Source organism: Elaeis guineensis, chromosome 6 (assembly GCF_000442705.2).
Source record: "Elaeis guineensis isolate ETL-2024a chromosome 6, EG11, whole genome shotgun sequence".
NCBI lineage: Eukaryota > Viridiplantae > Streptophyta > Magnoliopsida > Arecales > Arecaceae > Elaeis > Elaeis guineensis.
Window position 1 is genome coordinate 2802405 of NC_025998.2, and position 15311 is coordinate 2817715.

A 15311-nucleotide genomic window follows, 5' to 3' on the forward strand; every position below is an offset into this window, starting at 1 on the left:
GATCTGAGACATTATCTCTGGCCATCCAAATCGTCAAAGAAACAATCAAGACCCAAGGCATCTGTATCTACTTGGAGAGAATGGTATGCGTACCTTGTGGATGAAATCATCCTGAGGAAGCTGTAGTCATATAAATTAGTTTAGTTCCCTTAAACAATATATATATATATATATATATATATATATATATATATATATATATATATATATATATATATATATATATATATATTTTATTTTTTTATTTTTTTTTTTTTTTGAGAAAGAGCTGCATGTTGGCTCGGACCTCCTCTCATGTTGTGAGAGTGTATTTTTGCTACTTTGGCCTTCCTATAAGATCATGATGCAGACATTTGACCATGCTGTATAGTGATATCAAGTGGGAATGTGGAATGATTCCATATATATATATATATATATATATCTCCTACTACGCTCGAACTTGTGATTTATTATGGGTTTGATGGACCGGTATTATAGAGATTTGTGCTGTAAATTTTGGTTCTCTAGGTGAGTTTTTCATCTCAGCCGGGATAGCCGTTGGTATCTCCAGGTTGCGACCGTATTGTTCAAAATAATTTTGGGTCCTCGGCTGTTTAATTGGCCTGAAAATTTTGTTATTATTGGGTTGGCTATGCACTCACTGGACCCTCCTGAACGGCCAAGACGGTGCCATATTTTAATGGCAATAACAAGATGTGGACCTAAGCCAGTGTTTTTTTTGAGAACTAGGTCGCTAGGGTACATTAATGGAATTTGCTTTTGGGTACAGAGGTACAGGAGTAGAATTAGTAGAATGCCCAACTTAATACTAGGGTTTGGGGTGCCATTATGGTACAACATTGATTGCTATGTTCTTGATACAAGGGGCTTGGTTAGGTCTGAGATGATGGTAGGTAATTATTTTGGCTGAGATCGGAGATATCAGCTTGAAGTGTAAGTCAGAGTCAACGACTTTGGCTACTCTTGGCCGCAATCATTGGTGTGTAGTCGATCGTAAAAATTTCCTTCGGCTAGCTGGTGTTTATTAACAATCTGTCCTTCTTAAACTAGTAAAATATAGCATGTGATCGAGTTTAATCTGTTTAGGAATAGAATTAAAGTGTAATTTGGGAGTTGAATTAGAGAAAACCCAATCCAAGTGTCATAAAAGATATCTTATTATTATATTAAATAAGAGAGATATTCTTGGTATAAAAAAATAACCAATCATTTTATATATAATATATTATTGAAAATTAAAATTAATATTTTGAAAGAGTTATTGATTAACCTAATTTTTTTTAATTTTATTTTTATATCAAAGCACAAATCTCTGGGATTATCTCGGCTTCCCAAAATCACCGTATCCATCCCGATCGACCGTAAAAATCCGGCACGCACGCGAAACTCGGGTTGGCAGTGCACCGTCTGCCAGCTGCGACGATCCGGCTTGCACATGGTATCGATGACGTGTCGCCTTCGTTTTGGTTGATTCTACGTCATCGAATGCTCGCCTCGCGGCAGCTACATACAAACTAACGATACTGCATACCTCCCTACCCTTTTCCCAAGTTCCCAACCCTCGTTAGCATCCTTTCCTTCTTCTCTTCTCCAGCTTGCTTTCTAGCTCTGTCCTGAGAGATGGGGAAGTCCTCCTCGGTGATAATAATCTACACAACCCTAGCTCTCCTCTACTCGTCCTCCTCGCCTCCCTCTTCTCTCCGAAAAATCCCTACCACCGCCACCGCCCCCACCGTCGCCTCATCCTGCGCCCCAACTCCTCCACCACCGGCGGACGCCACCACCCGCCGATCCCCTTCGACCCCGTCATCTCCGACATCGAGATCCGCCGCGAGGACAAGCAGTGGGAACGGGAGCACTTCTCCATCCCCCACCACGACGGCCAGGGGGAGGCCGAGCCTGAGTGGGAGGACTTCATGAATGCCGAGGACTACATCAATGACGACGAGCGCTTCAACGTCACCAACCGCATCGCTCTTCTCTTCCCCAAGATCGATGCGAGCCCGAGCGATGGGTTCGTCAGTTCCGATGAGTTGGTGGAGTGGAACCTCCAGCAGGCGACTAAGGAGACGATGCACCGGACCCAGCGGGACATGGAGCTCCACGACAAGAACAACGATGGATTTGTCTCATTCCACGAGTACGAGGGCCCCACCTGGGACAGACATTCCGATGGTCGGTGAGATCCCTGTTTTGCTTCCCCCCGCCGCCCTTCCTCTTTCTTGGTTTGGTTGTTAATTTCTTTCGTTTCGTATTATCGTAAGTTTGGATGCTTAGCGGGATTGTTCAAGAGCCTTTGTCGATCAGATTGTCTGTTCTTCTCGCCGTCATTCTTTAATCTTGGAAGTACCTAACCCTAACCCTCTTTTTTTTTTTTTTTTGCTCAAAGCTCAAATTTTTCTTTAACATTAATCTTCTCCAAAATCTAAGTTTTCGTTTAGAAGCTTCCACATTGGTTACTTTTCCCAATCTTTTGCTAATCGTTTGATGCACTAACTTCGTTTTCTTGCTCACCATTAAGCTTGCACTGGTATCTCGGAAAAGATTACCTTTTTTCTTTAGCACTAAGCTTCGACGTTGCTTTACATGTTGTCTCGTTTTGCATATGTTAATGTATTTTGCAGCCATTATGGCATGAATCAAGTTGTGGAAGTAGAACAGTTATTTATGCATGTTCGATCCTTTGAATGCATCATGCTTTCTGAAAGTCTTGTCTACTTATGCAGAAGCATCAAACGATTGATGATCTGGTAATCTAATCTTAGTAGTGGGTTTTGAAATTTGCTAGATAAGACTTTTTCTGGTAATGACGTGGGTTGGTGGAAAGAGGATCACTTCAATGCTTCAGATGTTGATGGAAATGGTCTTCTAAATCTTACGGAGTTCAATGAGTTCGTTATCTACTCTCAGTTAGCTTTAATTTTTCATAATTTACTCTCAAACTGATTCTGTTTGGGCAATGTTCCTACAGCTTCCTACATCCAGCTGACAGTAATAACCCAAAGCTGATTCAATGGCTCTGTAAAGAAGAGATAAGGTAAAAGTATTCCCTTTCTTCCCTCTTTCATTTTGACAATACATTTATTGCAATATCTAATAAATTGCTTTTGCATTTTTCTTTTACAAGCATTTTGAGGCAACTATACATTTGGCTAAAATGTAGGAAGACTATTAAATCTAGTCTTCAATGTGCATAATACATATAACACCTGCACCCATTGCTACACACACACACAAATAAAAAAAAAGGAAAATAAAAAGCAATGAACATGTCTTATGTTGTTGCTTAGGGTTAGGTTGATGGATGGAGAATTATTGATTTATGAGTCAACAAAATAATATTAATATTCTATACTATGGATAATTTAATAAAATTGAAGTTTCTTGATGTCAAGTGGCCTTTTTTTTGTTGAAGTATTACAAGGTCATAGGAAGTGGTTTTATTATATATCTTGGAGAAAGAATTTTGAGTTGACTTAGGATAACATGTATTACCAAAGTTGAGCCCAGTTCACATCATGATCACATGGAACTAATGCGCTTTTTTGCATATTGAATGTATGTGGATCCTATCTCTATGTGTGATACATGACAAATGAATTTGTGAAACATCTCATAAACATGGAAGGGAGGACTCTTCAAATTCATGGAGATAATTGATAGTGTAGGATGTGTTCTCAAGGGCACAAGATTTCATAAAATCTCCCTATCTTTACTGGTCTATGACATATACTCCAAAGATATAATGCTCTTCGTTATTTATGATCTGAGCTTCAAAATTTTTGTCTATAGCTGGTTGGAAGTGGTATTGCTTAGGTTTCCTTTATGTGGAGTATTAACTGTTCAAAAGTTTGAATGTTCATTCGTGAAGTTCTTTGACATAAAAATTGAGAACTTATGTGATGATCACGTAGTGTATTGCACAAATCAGGTTTTGGACTTGTATATCATAATGAATGTAAAGCTTATAGGACTCGTTTGGTTGACAGGAAGTGGAGGGGGAAAAGATAGTTCCTGGGAAGTGTAGAGGAGGTCTCTTGTTTGATTGGAGTTTTAATAAGAAAAAGAGTGAAAAAAGCTTTTCTTATGGGATGGAAAGTGGTGGTACTTTTTTCTTTTTCAAAATACTCTTTTAAGATCCACGGTTAAGATTTTGCAAAATATCAATGGATGGTTAGGATGAAATATCTAATAATGATATAATATTATGTTAATGTTATCATAATATTTATATGAATATAATATTAAAATTAATATTATAATATTTATTATATTTTAATATTTATACTAATATAATATTTTTATTAATATTAATATAATATTTATATTAATATATTAATATAATATTAAAATATAATATTATATTTATATCTATATTAATAAATTTATTATATTAAAATATTAATATTATATTAACACAATAAATTATTATGGTCTAATGTTATATTATAATATATTAATATTATATTTATATTAATATAAATGTAATATTAATATTATATAAAGTTTAGGAATAAAAAGATATGGTCTTATATCTACTAAGGGTATAATAGGTATTTTACATAATTTTTTTCAGAAAAATAGATACTTAACTAAACATAAGTTACTCTGCAAAAAATAACTTTTCTAAGATCAACTAAACATACCAAAATCCTATTTTCAGAAAATAATTTTTTGAAAAGTTACTTCCTGAGAAGAAAAGTTCTTCCTGCGAGCCAAACGAGTCCATAGATGTCAATCAAGCTTATTTCTTGTACAATCTTACTCATATCATTACAAAGATGCTAACGAAGGAAAATAAAGAAGTTAAGAGGTTAAGAGTTAGTGGAGACTAGAAGCCAGCTATTTTCTCTCATCTAACAAGTCAGCCAGACAAGGGATGAAATGATAGAATTGGCTTTGATTCTGTGATATCATAATACGCATCCTAGCATAGATGAGTTGGGTTGAAACCTAATAATTTTGAACTTCAATGTCGACATAGAGGGTCAACAGTGGGTAATATCAGCATCAGGAATCCAATAACTTATCAGATATCCTTGTCCATCATCCTCCATTTCTTCTTCTTCTTCTTCTTTTTTTGTATGTATAATTGCTTTTATTAATATATTTTTTCTCCTGATCTCCAAGTTTGTACTTTCTTGACTCAAACAACATGCCACTTCTACGAATCATCTTAGAACATGTATTGCTTGAATCAACAATGCATAAGCTTGAAATATCTGGAGAAGATGATGTGTTAATGAAAGATATTATAAGAAAGGACAAGTAAGAGTGATGTTTATGGATATTAGAAGTTGATGGCTTCTGTAATGCTAGCATTGTGCTCTTGGCCTGGTCTGTGAATTTTGAAGGTCAAGTTTCAACATAAGGGAGTGCACATCTAGGCTAGGATTTGTAGTATTGTCTAGTGAAAACCTGAAATCAGTTGCTTCCTTTATTCCTTTTTTTTTTTTTTGTGTTTATGGTGGTGATTGGGGGGTGGGGGGATAATTATGTGAACAAATGACTGGCTGTATAGATTGTTGGGGTTTTTTTTTTTTTTAACTGTTTTGATAAATCCCAACTATTTGGCATTTGCTTGTAATGATTAGTTGCTGCTTTTTTTTTTTTTTGGTTTACTTTTTGTGTTTTTGTCTTTTTCAAAGCCATTAATAGTTTGATATAGATGGATATTATACACACACACACATACATGAGATCCATGGGTGTTCTATACTGATACATAGTTGTGGTCAGTTGAGGATAAATCCGGATGCTTTAGTGCATTTTTCAGTGAATGCTTCTGACAATATAATAATAGAACATAAGATATGCACAAGTTTATTACATTTATTGTTTATAATGACAAAAATTGACATAGTTAACCATAAAGATCGAATGTCTTCCAGCACAGTTAATCTATCATAATATGAATTCATATGGAATTGTTGACAAGATTATACATGTCCCAATATCAGATCAATGAAGGATTTTTTTTCCCTTTTCGTCATCATGTTTTGACAATATGTGTTGGAGGTGATAAAAAATTTTCAAGATTCATGGTGTGGTACTATGCATTTTTTCTTAAAAGGTCAGCATTTATTTATGACTTGTAGTTCTTACATTAGTCATTACTCGTAAGGGTATAGATGCATATGTGACCTGTTACATCAGCCAAGTTGAAGAATCCATGAAACGTATGAGAAAATTAGTATGTTTTTGTGGTTTAAAGTATCTCTCGTTCTTTTGATTATTTTGCCATTTATATGGTTCTATTAATGCCAACTGTAACGTAATTGCTCACTGAGTTCTTTCATTTTCAGGGAAAGGGATAAAGACAAAGATGGAAAGCTTAGTTTTGAAGAATATTTTCATGGGTTATTTGATGCAATACAAGATTATGATGAAATTTACAATCATTCTGATTCCTCAATGGAGGAGGCATCCGCAAAGAAGTTATTTACTCAGCTTGATCGGGACAATGATGGGTACAAGCCTGGAGAGCTCTTTTTATACTGACTTTGATTGAAAAGAAATTTATATGGAGTACTTATGGAGTGTCTGGTTTCTATTTTAGATTTCTATCAGACGATGAACTTAAGGCTGTGATTGGTATTCTTCATCCTTCAGAGCGCTACTATGCAAAACAGCAGGCCGATTATGTTGTATCACAGGTATGGGTGCATTAACTCTTCTACAATCTTTGATTATGCATATGCATGACTTCCTGGATTTAAATTATATTAATATTGATTCAACTTGGTAATGTGTAGTTGATAGTATCAGAATTTTAGCACCCTAAAACTTTGGAAATCTTCAGTATTGTGTCCTCTGACCTGCTTTCTTGCACTTCTGAGCTATTGCTAAATCTTTGCTTTGTGCTTGTTTATGTATCCTTCAGCCTAGTTTTTAACTTGCTGATTGACATATTCACCATGACTAACAGATCCCATCAACTCTAACAAAAAGAAACACACATTCAAGAGTTTTGGACTTCTGCATACAGACTTTTCGACATTCTAATATAGTGGACATCCATGATGGTTCTATAGTATCTTACATTCTGACACTGATTAGAACACCCACATTTATGTTGTTTGTATATTTTGATCCTCTTTAAGAGTGGACAACAAAGTGGATCCTAGCAATGTGCATTTAGTATATATATATTGCAATTTTGATGCCCCTATGAGTCAGCACTATGGTATAGTGTTAGTATCCAGTACAGTCAGTACTTGATGTTTAATAAATCAGTTTTCCTGTAAGATGAAATTAGCTAATACCTATTGGTTCTACGAGTATGATCTTGTGATTTGAGAATCAAGAGGACTGATCCTGACCAAATACCAATATTTATTAGGAATAAATCCAATGGGACACTCTATATGACTTCTACCAGGCAGAATGATGGTGTTCAGCATAGCTGATATTTAACATTAATGAGTATAATTGATGTTGTTTAAAGAAATTTGATTGCATTTTAGGTATCATCTTTTGTTAGAAGTTAAATTTCGGATCGTACTACTAATACATCCTTTCGGGGATTTATTTGCAATATGAGTATAATTCCAGCCACAGTATATGATCATGTTTCCTTATAAGAGCGAGAGGTACCAAGCATATTCTTAATTATATTCTCCTTTATTTCTCCCTGTTTTCCCTGTTCTGGAAGGTATGTTGGCCTTTTTCTAGTCATATTGCATAAGATCCACTTATTAAGAAAACTGTCAGATAGTAGATTGTGGTGGTTTCCTATTTGAAGTTAGAAGTTAGAAGACCGACCCAACTCTTATTCTTGAACCATTTGGTTGTATTTTTATATCTCCATTTTTGACCTTTCACATTTTCAAAAATCAGATCGAGAGGTTGTGTTTCTGTTCCTTCTTATCTGATATTCCCGTTAAGTTTAATGTCATTATTGGTCAGAGCTCCATGGAATAAACTTTTGGCTATTTGAGAATGGCATTTTTAGGCCTTGATCTGGTGTTTTCAATGATCAATCCACAATCAGTTCTATGGTTTTAACCATTTGTCAGAATGCACTGAATATGAAGCCCCTGGATTTGAACTGATTTGAGGAACCTTTCTCAATACTGCAGGCAGATTCAGATAAAGATGGGCGGCTAAGTTTGAGTGAGATGATTGAGCACCCCTATGTATTTTATAGTGCCATTTTCAGTGATGAAGAAGATGATGATTATCATGATGAATTCCGTTAATACGTTTACAGGTGCTGTGTGACAAGAGTGTTTTTAAAGGAAAATCTTAACTAGTTTCACACAATTCATTTATTATTGGTCAATTTGTTTTTGCAGGTCGGAAGGATAGGAAAAACAATATGATGAGAGCATTGAAAAAAAAAAAATGTTAGTTCTTCCTTCATACGAGCCATGTTTATATCTTAACCATTTCTTTATGAGTCCATCTTATTTGTTCTATTTAATATAAGTTAATCCTCATGATCCTTACATGCTGGGGACCTATTTAATTTTGATTTTGAGATGCCTGATTTTATTAACAGGTCGAAATTTCTGTTTGCTCTTTCAACTATCAGCAAATTCGCAGACTAGATATTTGTGCTGGAAGTTACACCTGCTGAGCATCTAATTCCGTATATGTACATTAGAGGAAATTACATTTTATTTAGTCAATGTATTCTAAAAATTATATGGTAGATTAGATTATGCTCGTTCTTTTCCTTGATGTAAGAGGTTTATTCTTGTTGCTCCAGCTGCTGCTGTGTTGGCAAGAGAGCTCACAGTGGTACTCTGGAATTTTCACAAGTTGCATCTGACTTGGTTGTCTCCAAATGCGTTAGATTGGGTGAATTCTCTCTCTCTGTGCGTGTGCGTGCGTGCGTGCGTGCGTGCGTGCGTGTGTGAAGGGTGAATGTTTTCTCACCGGTGCATTCTTCAGGGACAGGGCAGATGCAACGCCTGTAGTTGGTTTTCTGTAGAGATAAAGCTAGGATGCCATGTTGAATCCAAGATTTTCCTTCATGGATTTTATTAGAGTATTTCATCTATTCTGGTTCAGTCGATATGTTCAATTTTAAATCATCGTTAGACTTTAGCAGACTCCTTAAATGAGGCACCTAGGTTTGAAGTCATTACATTTTCCAGGCCGTCGTACTGAGTTCTTCCCAACCTGGGACCAACACTTTAGACATTTCATCAGGTAGAATTTGACCTACAAATGTCTATGTAGGAGACTTCAGGCCTTATTATTTTTGTAGCATACATTCCATACAATCAGAGATATTAGCCAAATATAATGTCAATATGATCATGAAAATTTTCAATCATTGTTAGGCTTTAGTGGAAGATTGGGTCTTGAAGCTTAAAATGACATTAATCTTGATGCTTTGATACTTGGGTTTGGATAGAATCAGCTAAGAAATTGCGGCCCTTCTAGCATATTTACTTAAGCTAGTATCTTTGGTAGGTGATATGTCTTGAATCCGAAAGTATTTATGGGGATCCACCTTGAAACTTTATATAGGGGCCTATTAGGTTCCAACTATAATCTTTGTAGTGGTGCCCCCGCTTAGCAGGAATTAGTTGAGGAATGGAGGTTGGCAACAAGAAAACTAAGAGGAAGGCTCGATTGTCTCGTATTTGATCAATCTGGTAGACTATCTGACTAGGTAGAGGAAAATTTTAGGAATTTTAGGTATGATCGTTTAAGTAAGAGAAATTTTTTGTATATCTGTGGGGTCAAAAATTCAACGCAGAGCATATCGTTTCATCATATTAGATTCGTAGTCATCATTTTTTAATAAATATTTAATATTATAATTTTATTTTTTTATTTAAAATTTTGAATGATAAAAATATTTTTTTTATTTTAAAAATTATGATATTTTGTGTCGATATTATGGTATCTCGTTGAAATTATAACTTTCTGCATGGGATGTCATAATTTTTTCATAGGATGTGTTATAAGGAGGGAAAAATATTTTTATTATTAAAAATTTTATAATTTTAATGTAGTATGCTATAATATTGGTATAAGATATCATAATTTTTAAAAAAAAAAAATTTATCATTTAAAATTTCAGAATTGTAAGGTATTAAAATAAGGACAGATGCCCATCGGGAGCAAAGGCCTCCTTGGCCCATCCCACCCACATGCTACCTTGCCAACCTGAATAAAATAAGTAATACCGTTCTGCTGCCCACATGATGTCCATCTCCAATTAAAGCACGTCGAATTAACTGGTTCAGCCTAAATAATGCCTTCCAGGCAAACTTATCTTTCCCTTGCCTCGGTGGCGAGGAGTGATCGAACTCAAACAGTGAAGCAATGATTGGATAGACGAACATTTTGTGTTGTAAGCGACAAAAGAAAAGAAAGAGGCCTGCAGCTGAGCTCTCGGATCATCCCAGGCCACACGTGAAGAGCACAAATGATGCATGGGCATCTCAGCCTCCTATGTACCAGTGGCTGGCAGGATGAGATTAGGTAGCAAGAGACAGAGGGGGGGCCCAAAAGCCTAAAGGAATCCTAGGCTGCTTTCACCTATTTTATATTATTATTGAAAGACCGTAGGCCCTCTGTTCACTGAAGTAATGCAACAGCAAAGCACAAATAAAATCCTTTATTCTACAGATTCTACTACCAGACCATAACAATGCCTTGAATTAATCCCATCCTCTTCAACAACAGAGCTACTAGATTACCTTGAGATCGGAGAATCAATTAAGTAGTTGGCAAACCTAATAGCCGCGTAATATCTTGAGAATGTTTGCACATCTACGTGTGGGCCTGTCACCTTGGAAACAAGTGGTTTGCGTTCGTGGGCAAGTGGGTCCCTATTCTCGAAAGGCCCAGTCCACGTGAACGATGCCCTGGAAGCCATGAAAGGTGGAGTGGGAAACAGACGGTGCTTGCTTTAGAATTTAGCAAGAGGTACGTAGTGCTTCGGGTTAGACGACAAAGAACTGCGTACGTAGCCTACTGGCCATGCAGTTTTTCTTTTCTGTCTCTCTCTGTGTTTTTTGTTTTTGTTTTTGTTTTTGGTTTTTTTTTTTTTGTTTTTGCGTGTGCGTGAGTGTAACCGGTCATGCATGCAGTTGGATGTATGGGTCTTGGTCTCTGTCCTCTGTGCCAACCAATCCGTTCGTTGGAAGGCAATTTGTGCCCGTGCCCGTGCGCTCGTGTAGGATGAAATGGGTGATTGGTGATGGGGGTCGGTGAATGTGCTCGTTGATCCTTGGCTTTTTACTGCATTGCCCAACATCCTGCCTATCTTATTTGACCGTAACATGTTGGATAATCTAGAGGTGAAAGACTTTATGGTTCCGCGTGCCAGGCAATTGGAGAGGTTCGGCTAAGAAAGTGTGCTGCAGTGGTTATGGCTCAACCTAGTTTGGAGTATCATGGCCTCAACTAGAGTCAACAGTAGAGACTTTTACAGGGTTTTCTAGAGCGGCCCACCTGATCAGAGGGAGAGCGTGTAGGTTTGGAAGGTTGGCACTCTTCCTTTAGAAGGCAGCTTGGAATCGGCTTCCCCGTCTTTGTATCTTGCACCGTCAGGGCATTCATATCACTCCTGATTGCAAATGGTGCTCACATATATATTGACAAGGTTGTGAGTCATGTGTTGTTTGAGCGCCCGAGAGCCCTGCATGTTTGGCGCCGGGTTCGTGCAGCTACCAGTTCTATCGCTTAATTTCTTTGATTCCTTAGACTCATTCCTACAAGTCATGAGGGATGGTGTGCACCATCATATTGTTGTTTATTTTTATACTGCCGCATATCATGTCTGGCGAGCTAGGAATGGAAGACTCTTTGAGGATGTAGATGATCAGAGTCCCTGTGTGACATGCATGAAAGCCCTCACACAAGCCAAGGAATAATACATTCACACCAACACTATCGGTGGTTTGAAGTATGTAGGGGAAAGTTGGTTTTCCATTTCAGTGATAACTACATCTCGTTCGGATATGGATCACCTAAGAATCTCCATCCCTGCACTTTCTTAAATCAGATTCGATGGTCGTGTGTTGGATGGTGGGGCTAATGGCGGTGTTGATTTCATTATTCGCAATTGGAACTCTAGTTTAGTGATGGTTCGGAGTGTTGGATAATATGAAACCGCAGTTGCCCTAGCTGAATTGAGAGGTGCAATTGGGAGGGGTTTGGCCATGCCATTATGGTTTTGGGGGCTAACCAAATCTTCCGTGAGGGAGATTCTAAGACAGTCATTATTTGGATTGATAGCACGGATGGACATGCATGTGGATAGGACTTATCAATACGTCAATCCAGCTCAGGCAGTAATAAAAGCAAACATCTAATTCATCTATCGAATAAAAATGGTTCATGAGGTTTAATTAGAATAAAATAATATTTATTTTAAAAATAAAATAAATAAAATGCATATAGGATCCTATGCTCCTCATTGCTCGTACCCAAGCCCATGGATCATTTGAATTAGAAAAAAATAGAATATAAGAATGAATTTTATGGACTTAGTAAGTTATCAGAACCTCTAATTCAATTAAATATTGTGTATAGAAAATAATTCTCAGGTTGTATAAGCTTTTCATAACAAGATTAGAAGCATACTATATCAATCAACATAGAAGTAAAATATATAATTACTCAAAATAGATTATTCGGATAATTAATGGTTGATCTTCCACTCTTACTCTCCTAGTCCCTCTGACTATGCCACGATTGGCCCGTGGCTAGTTCCGAAAGAAACTAAATTTCTGATTACAACATGCCATTCGACGGTCATGCATAGTGATCGCCCCAGTACTGGAGGTCCAGAAGAAAAACTAGCTCTGATATTTTACGGATAAATGTACTCTCATTAACATATACTAGTGATTAGCACCCTCTGAATAGATCCAAAAAAAAACTAGTATCTAACTACAACACATCATCCGCCAATGTGCGTCGGTGATCGCACCACTGAAGGCCGAAAAGATGATTAGATTCTCAATCCGTGTGATCATAGTCGGACTAGAAAGTAGTGGATCGATAGACACACAATACGTTTTGATGCAAAGAAATATAATTAATTTTTTACTAAAAATGCATAGGTGATCAAATATTTCATAATTCATTTTCATGTAGAGCATATCAGATAATTAATTTAACCAGAATACTATAGCAATAGATAAATATGGAAATCAAATAAAGTATATTAAAAATTGAGGTAACTTACTATTCTTGGTCTAAATTTTCATGAAACTTCACCCATCCCGAAACTAAAATCTAAAATAATTAATCAATCTATTAGACTTCTCAAGTTCTGATCATAGAATTTGGTTTATCATCCTGAGGCCTTGATTAACCCTTGAACCTAACAATTATCAAAATGGAGTTCATGATTATCTAAATATAGAGAAACTTGGTCATGATCATGCTTTCTCGAGATTCAGATCCATGGTTCCACCCGATCCATTTAAATTTAGATTTAATTCACAAATCAAAGAAAGATTAACCTAATTAAGAAAAATTAAACTAGATCTAGGTGGATCAATAGACATAGAGGTAGAGAGAGAAAGATCAATTGGTCTAGTTTAGATTCGAGTCAAGGTTCAATCCATCAGTGATCACAGGTCAGAGAAAAGAAAAAGGATATAAAAATTAATTAAAAATTAAATATAAAAAATAAAAAAAATGGAGAAGAAAGAAGAGAAGAGAAAGAGAGGGAAGGGAAGAGGAGAGGAGAGGAGAGTGATGGCCAGCTAGGATGGTGGTGGCATGGTGGGCATGGCCGAGGTCTGATGATAGTGGTGGCACTGACAGTGACAACAGTGGCGGCATCGATGGTGGTGGCCCAAGAGCAAGGCCAAAAGGAGCAAAAAATAGTTCAAAATAGATTAAAAAATGAGGCTCGATTCTAGCAAAAATGGAAGAGAAGGGAAGGGAGCTCATCAGTGATCACGGAGGCTGTGAAATCTCAGTTGACAATAGTAGCTTTCTGGCATTTTAAAAACTATGGAATCGGATCAAAATAGAGCAAGAGGGAGGGAAAGAGGTTTTTGGGCAGCCAGACTTTAGCTACAGTGGCTCACCGGCTATCAGAGAGGAGGAAGGGAGAGAAGAGGAGGGAGAGGGCTCGATGATGGCTCGATCGCAGGTGGAAGGATTTAAATTGAGATGGTTGTAGAAGGATTAGGCCAGTCATTCGCTGGTTGCGTCGGCCTCCAACGATCGCTGGCAGTTTGCATTGGCTTGAGGATCACGCACCGGCCACCATTGAGTGGCCTTATCCACTTAGCGATAGGGATCGGGCAGGAGTTTGGGATCCCTTGTTCCAATCCTCAAAATTTTCAAAAAAATGAATTGAAGTCGGCAATGGGTTTGCTGACTTCAATTCAAAAATGGTCCAAGTGGACTGGGTTTTCACACTGTTATTATTTAGATTAATAGCATGGATGGACATGTGGATAGGGACTTATCCTCTATTGGTTGATCTAGGGAAGATCATTGTGACACTTTTATCCTAGCAAGTTACATACGTATAGGGAAGCTAATAATGTAGCCGAATGGGTTGCTTCTCATGTTGCCCATCACTTCGACAATACCTCTGTGGCTCCTATGAAATTTTGGGATGTTTTACTCGTTGATGCCTTTGTTGTATCTACGCTCGAATGATATGATTCATCTATTTGACCAAAAAAGAAAAAGGGAAGATACTTGTAGATTCGACCAAAAGCACTCTATCGATGCTACCACCTCATAGCTTAAAGGGAAAAAGGAGGTAAAAACAAAGAAAAAAAAGGATTCAAGTGAGGCAAGAGCTAGGTAAATCCAATTTAGTGTTGAAAATTCTGATCATCTATTGAAAGTCTAACATTAGTTCTATAGTTTTCATGAGTATAAAAGTTTGGACACAAATGACTAACCATAGTCTTCTATATAGTACAAATTGAAGCTCATGTAGTGCCCAAGAAGACAATAGAATCAGAGTCTTTTGGAATTTGAGCTGTGCATCGCATGGTGCGATGCACAGCATACCTGCCCACATGTGTAGCAGGTTATATGATGCATGCTTCTCACAGCCGCACGCACCACCATCGTGTGATGGACGGTGCGGTGCATCGCATGCACAGTAGAGGATTCATGCCCTTAAAATTTTTAGAACTAAAAACTCCACCTCCTCCTCTCTAGTATCAACTACATAGATCTTGCCTACTTTTGGGAATGATTCACTTCCCCACATTAAATATAATATATCTGAGTAATTTATTCAACCAAGTCACGTTATTGACTATCAATTTTAAAAGTGCGAACAATCTTAAAAAAGGTAAAAGAAAATTAGTATAAGGGCAAAAAATTAAGATGCTTATTTTTGACTTTTC

The 15311-nt window shown here is 36.9% G+C and overlaps 1 protein-coding gene across 1 annotated transcript; it reads left to right on the forward strand.

Annotated features, from left to right (window-relative positions):
• The first annotated feature begins 1561 nt into the window (after positions 1 to 1561).
• LOC105047657 (uncharacterized) lies at positions 1562 to 8779 on the forward strand. The gene is given in 9 exon segments (XM_010926688.4): positions 1562 to 1677; positions 1680 to 2178; positions 2792 to 2894; positions 2975 to 3040; positions 6309 to 6473; positions 6563 to 6659; positions 8085 to 8215; positions 8301 to 8351; positions 8507 to 8779. Coding segments are annotated over 7 exon segments (1104 nt in total). The 5' UTR covers positions 1562 to 1623; the 3' UTR covers positions 8205 to 8215; positions 8301 to 8351; positions 8507 to 8779.
• The last annotated feature ends 6532 nt before the right edge of the window (positions 8780 to 15311 follow it).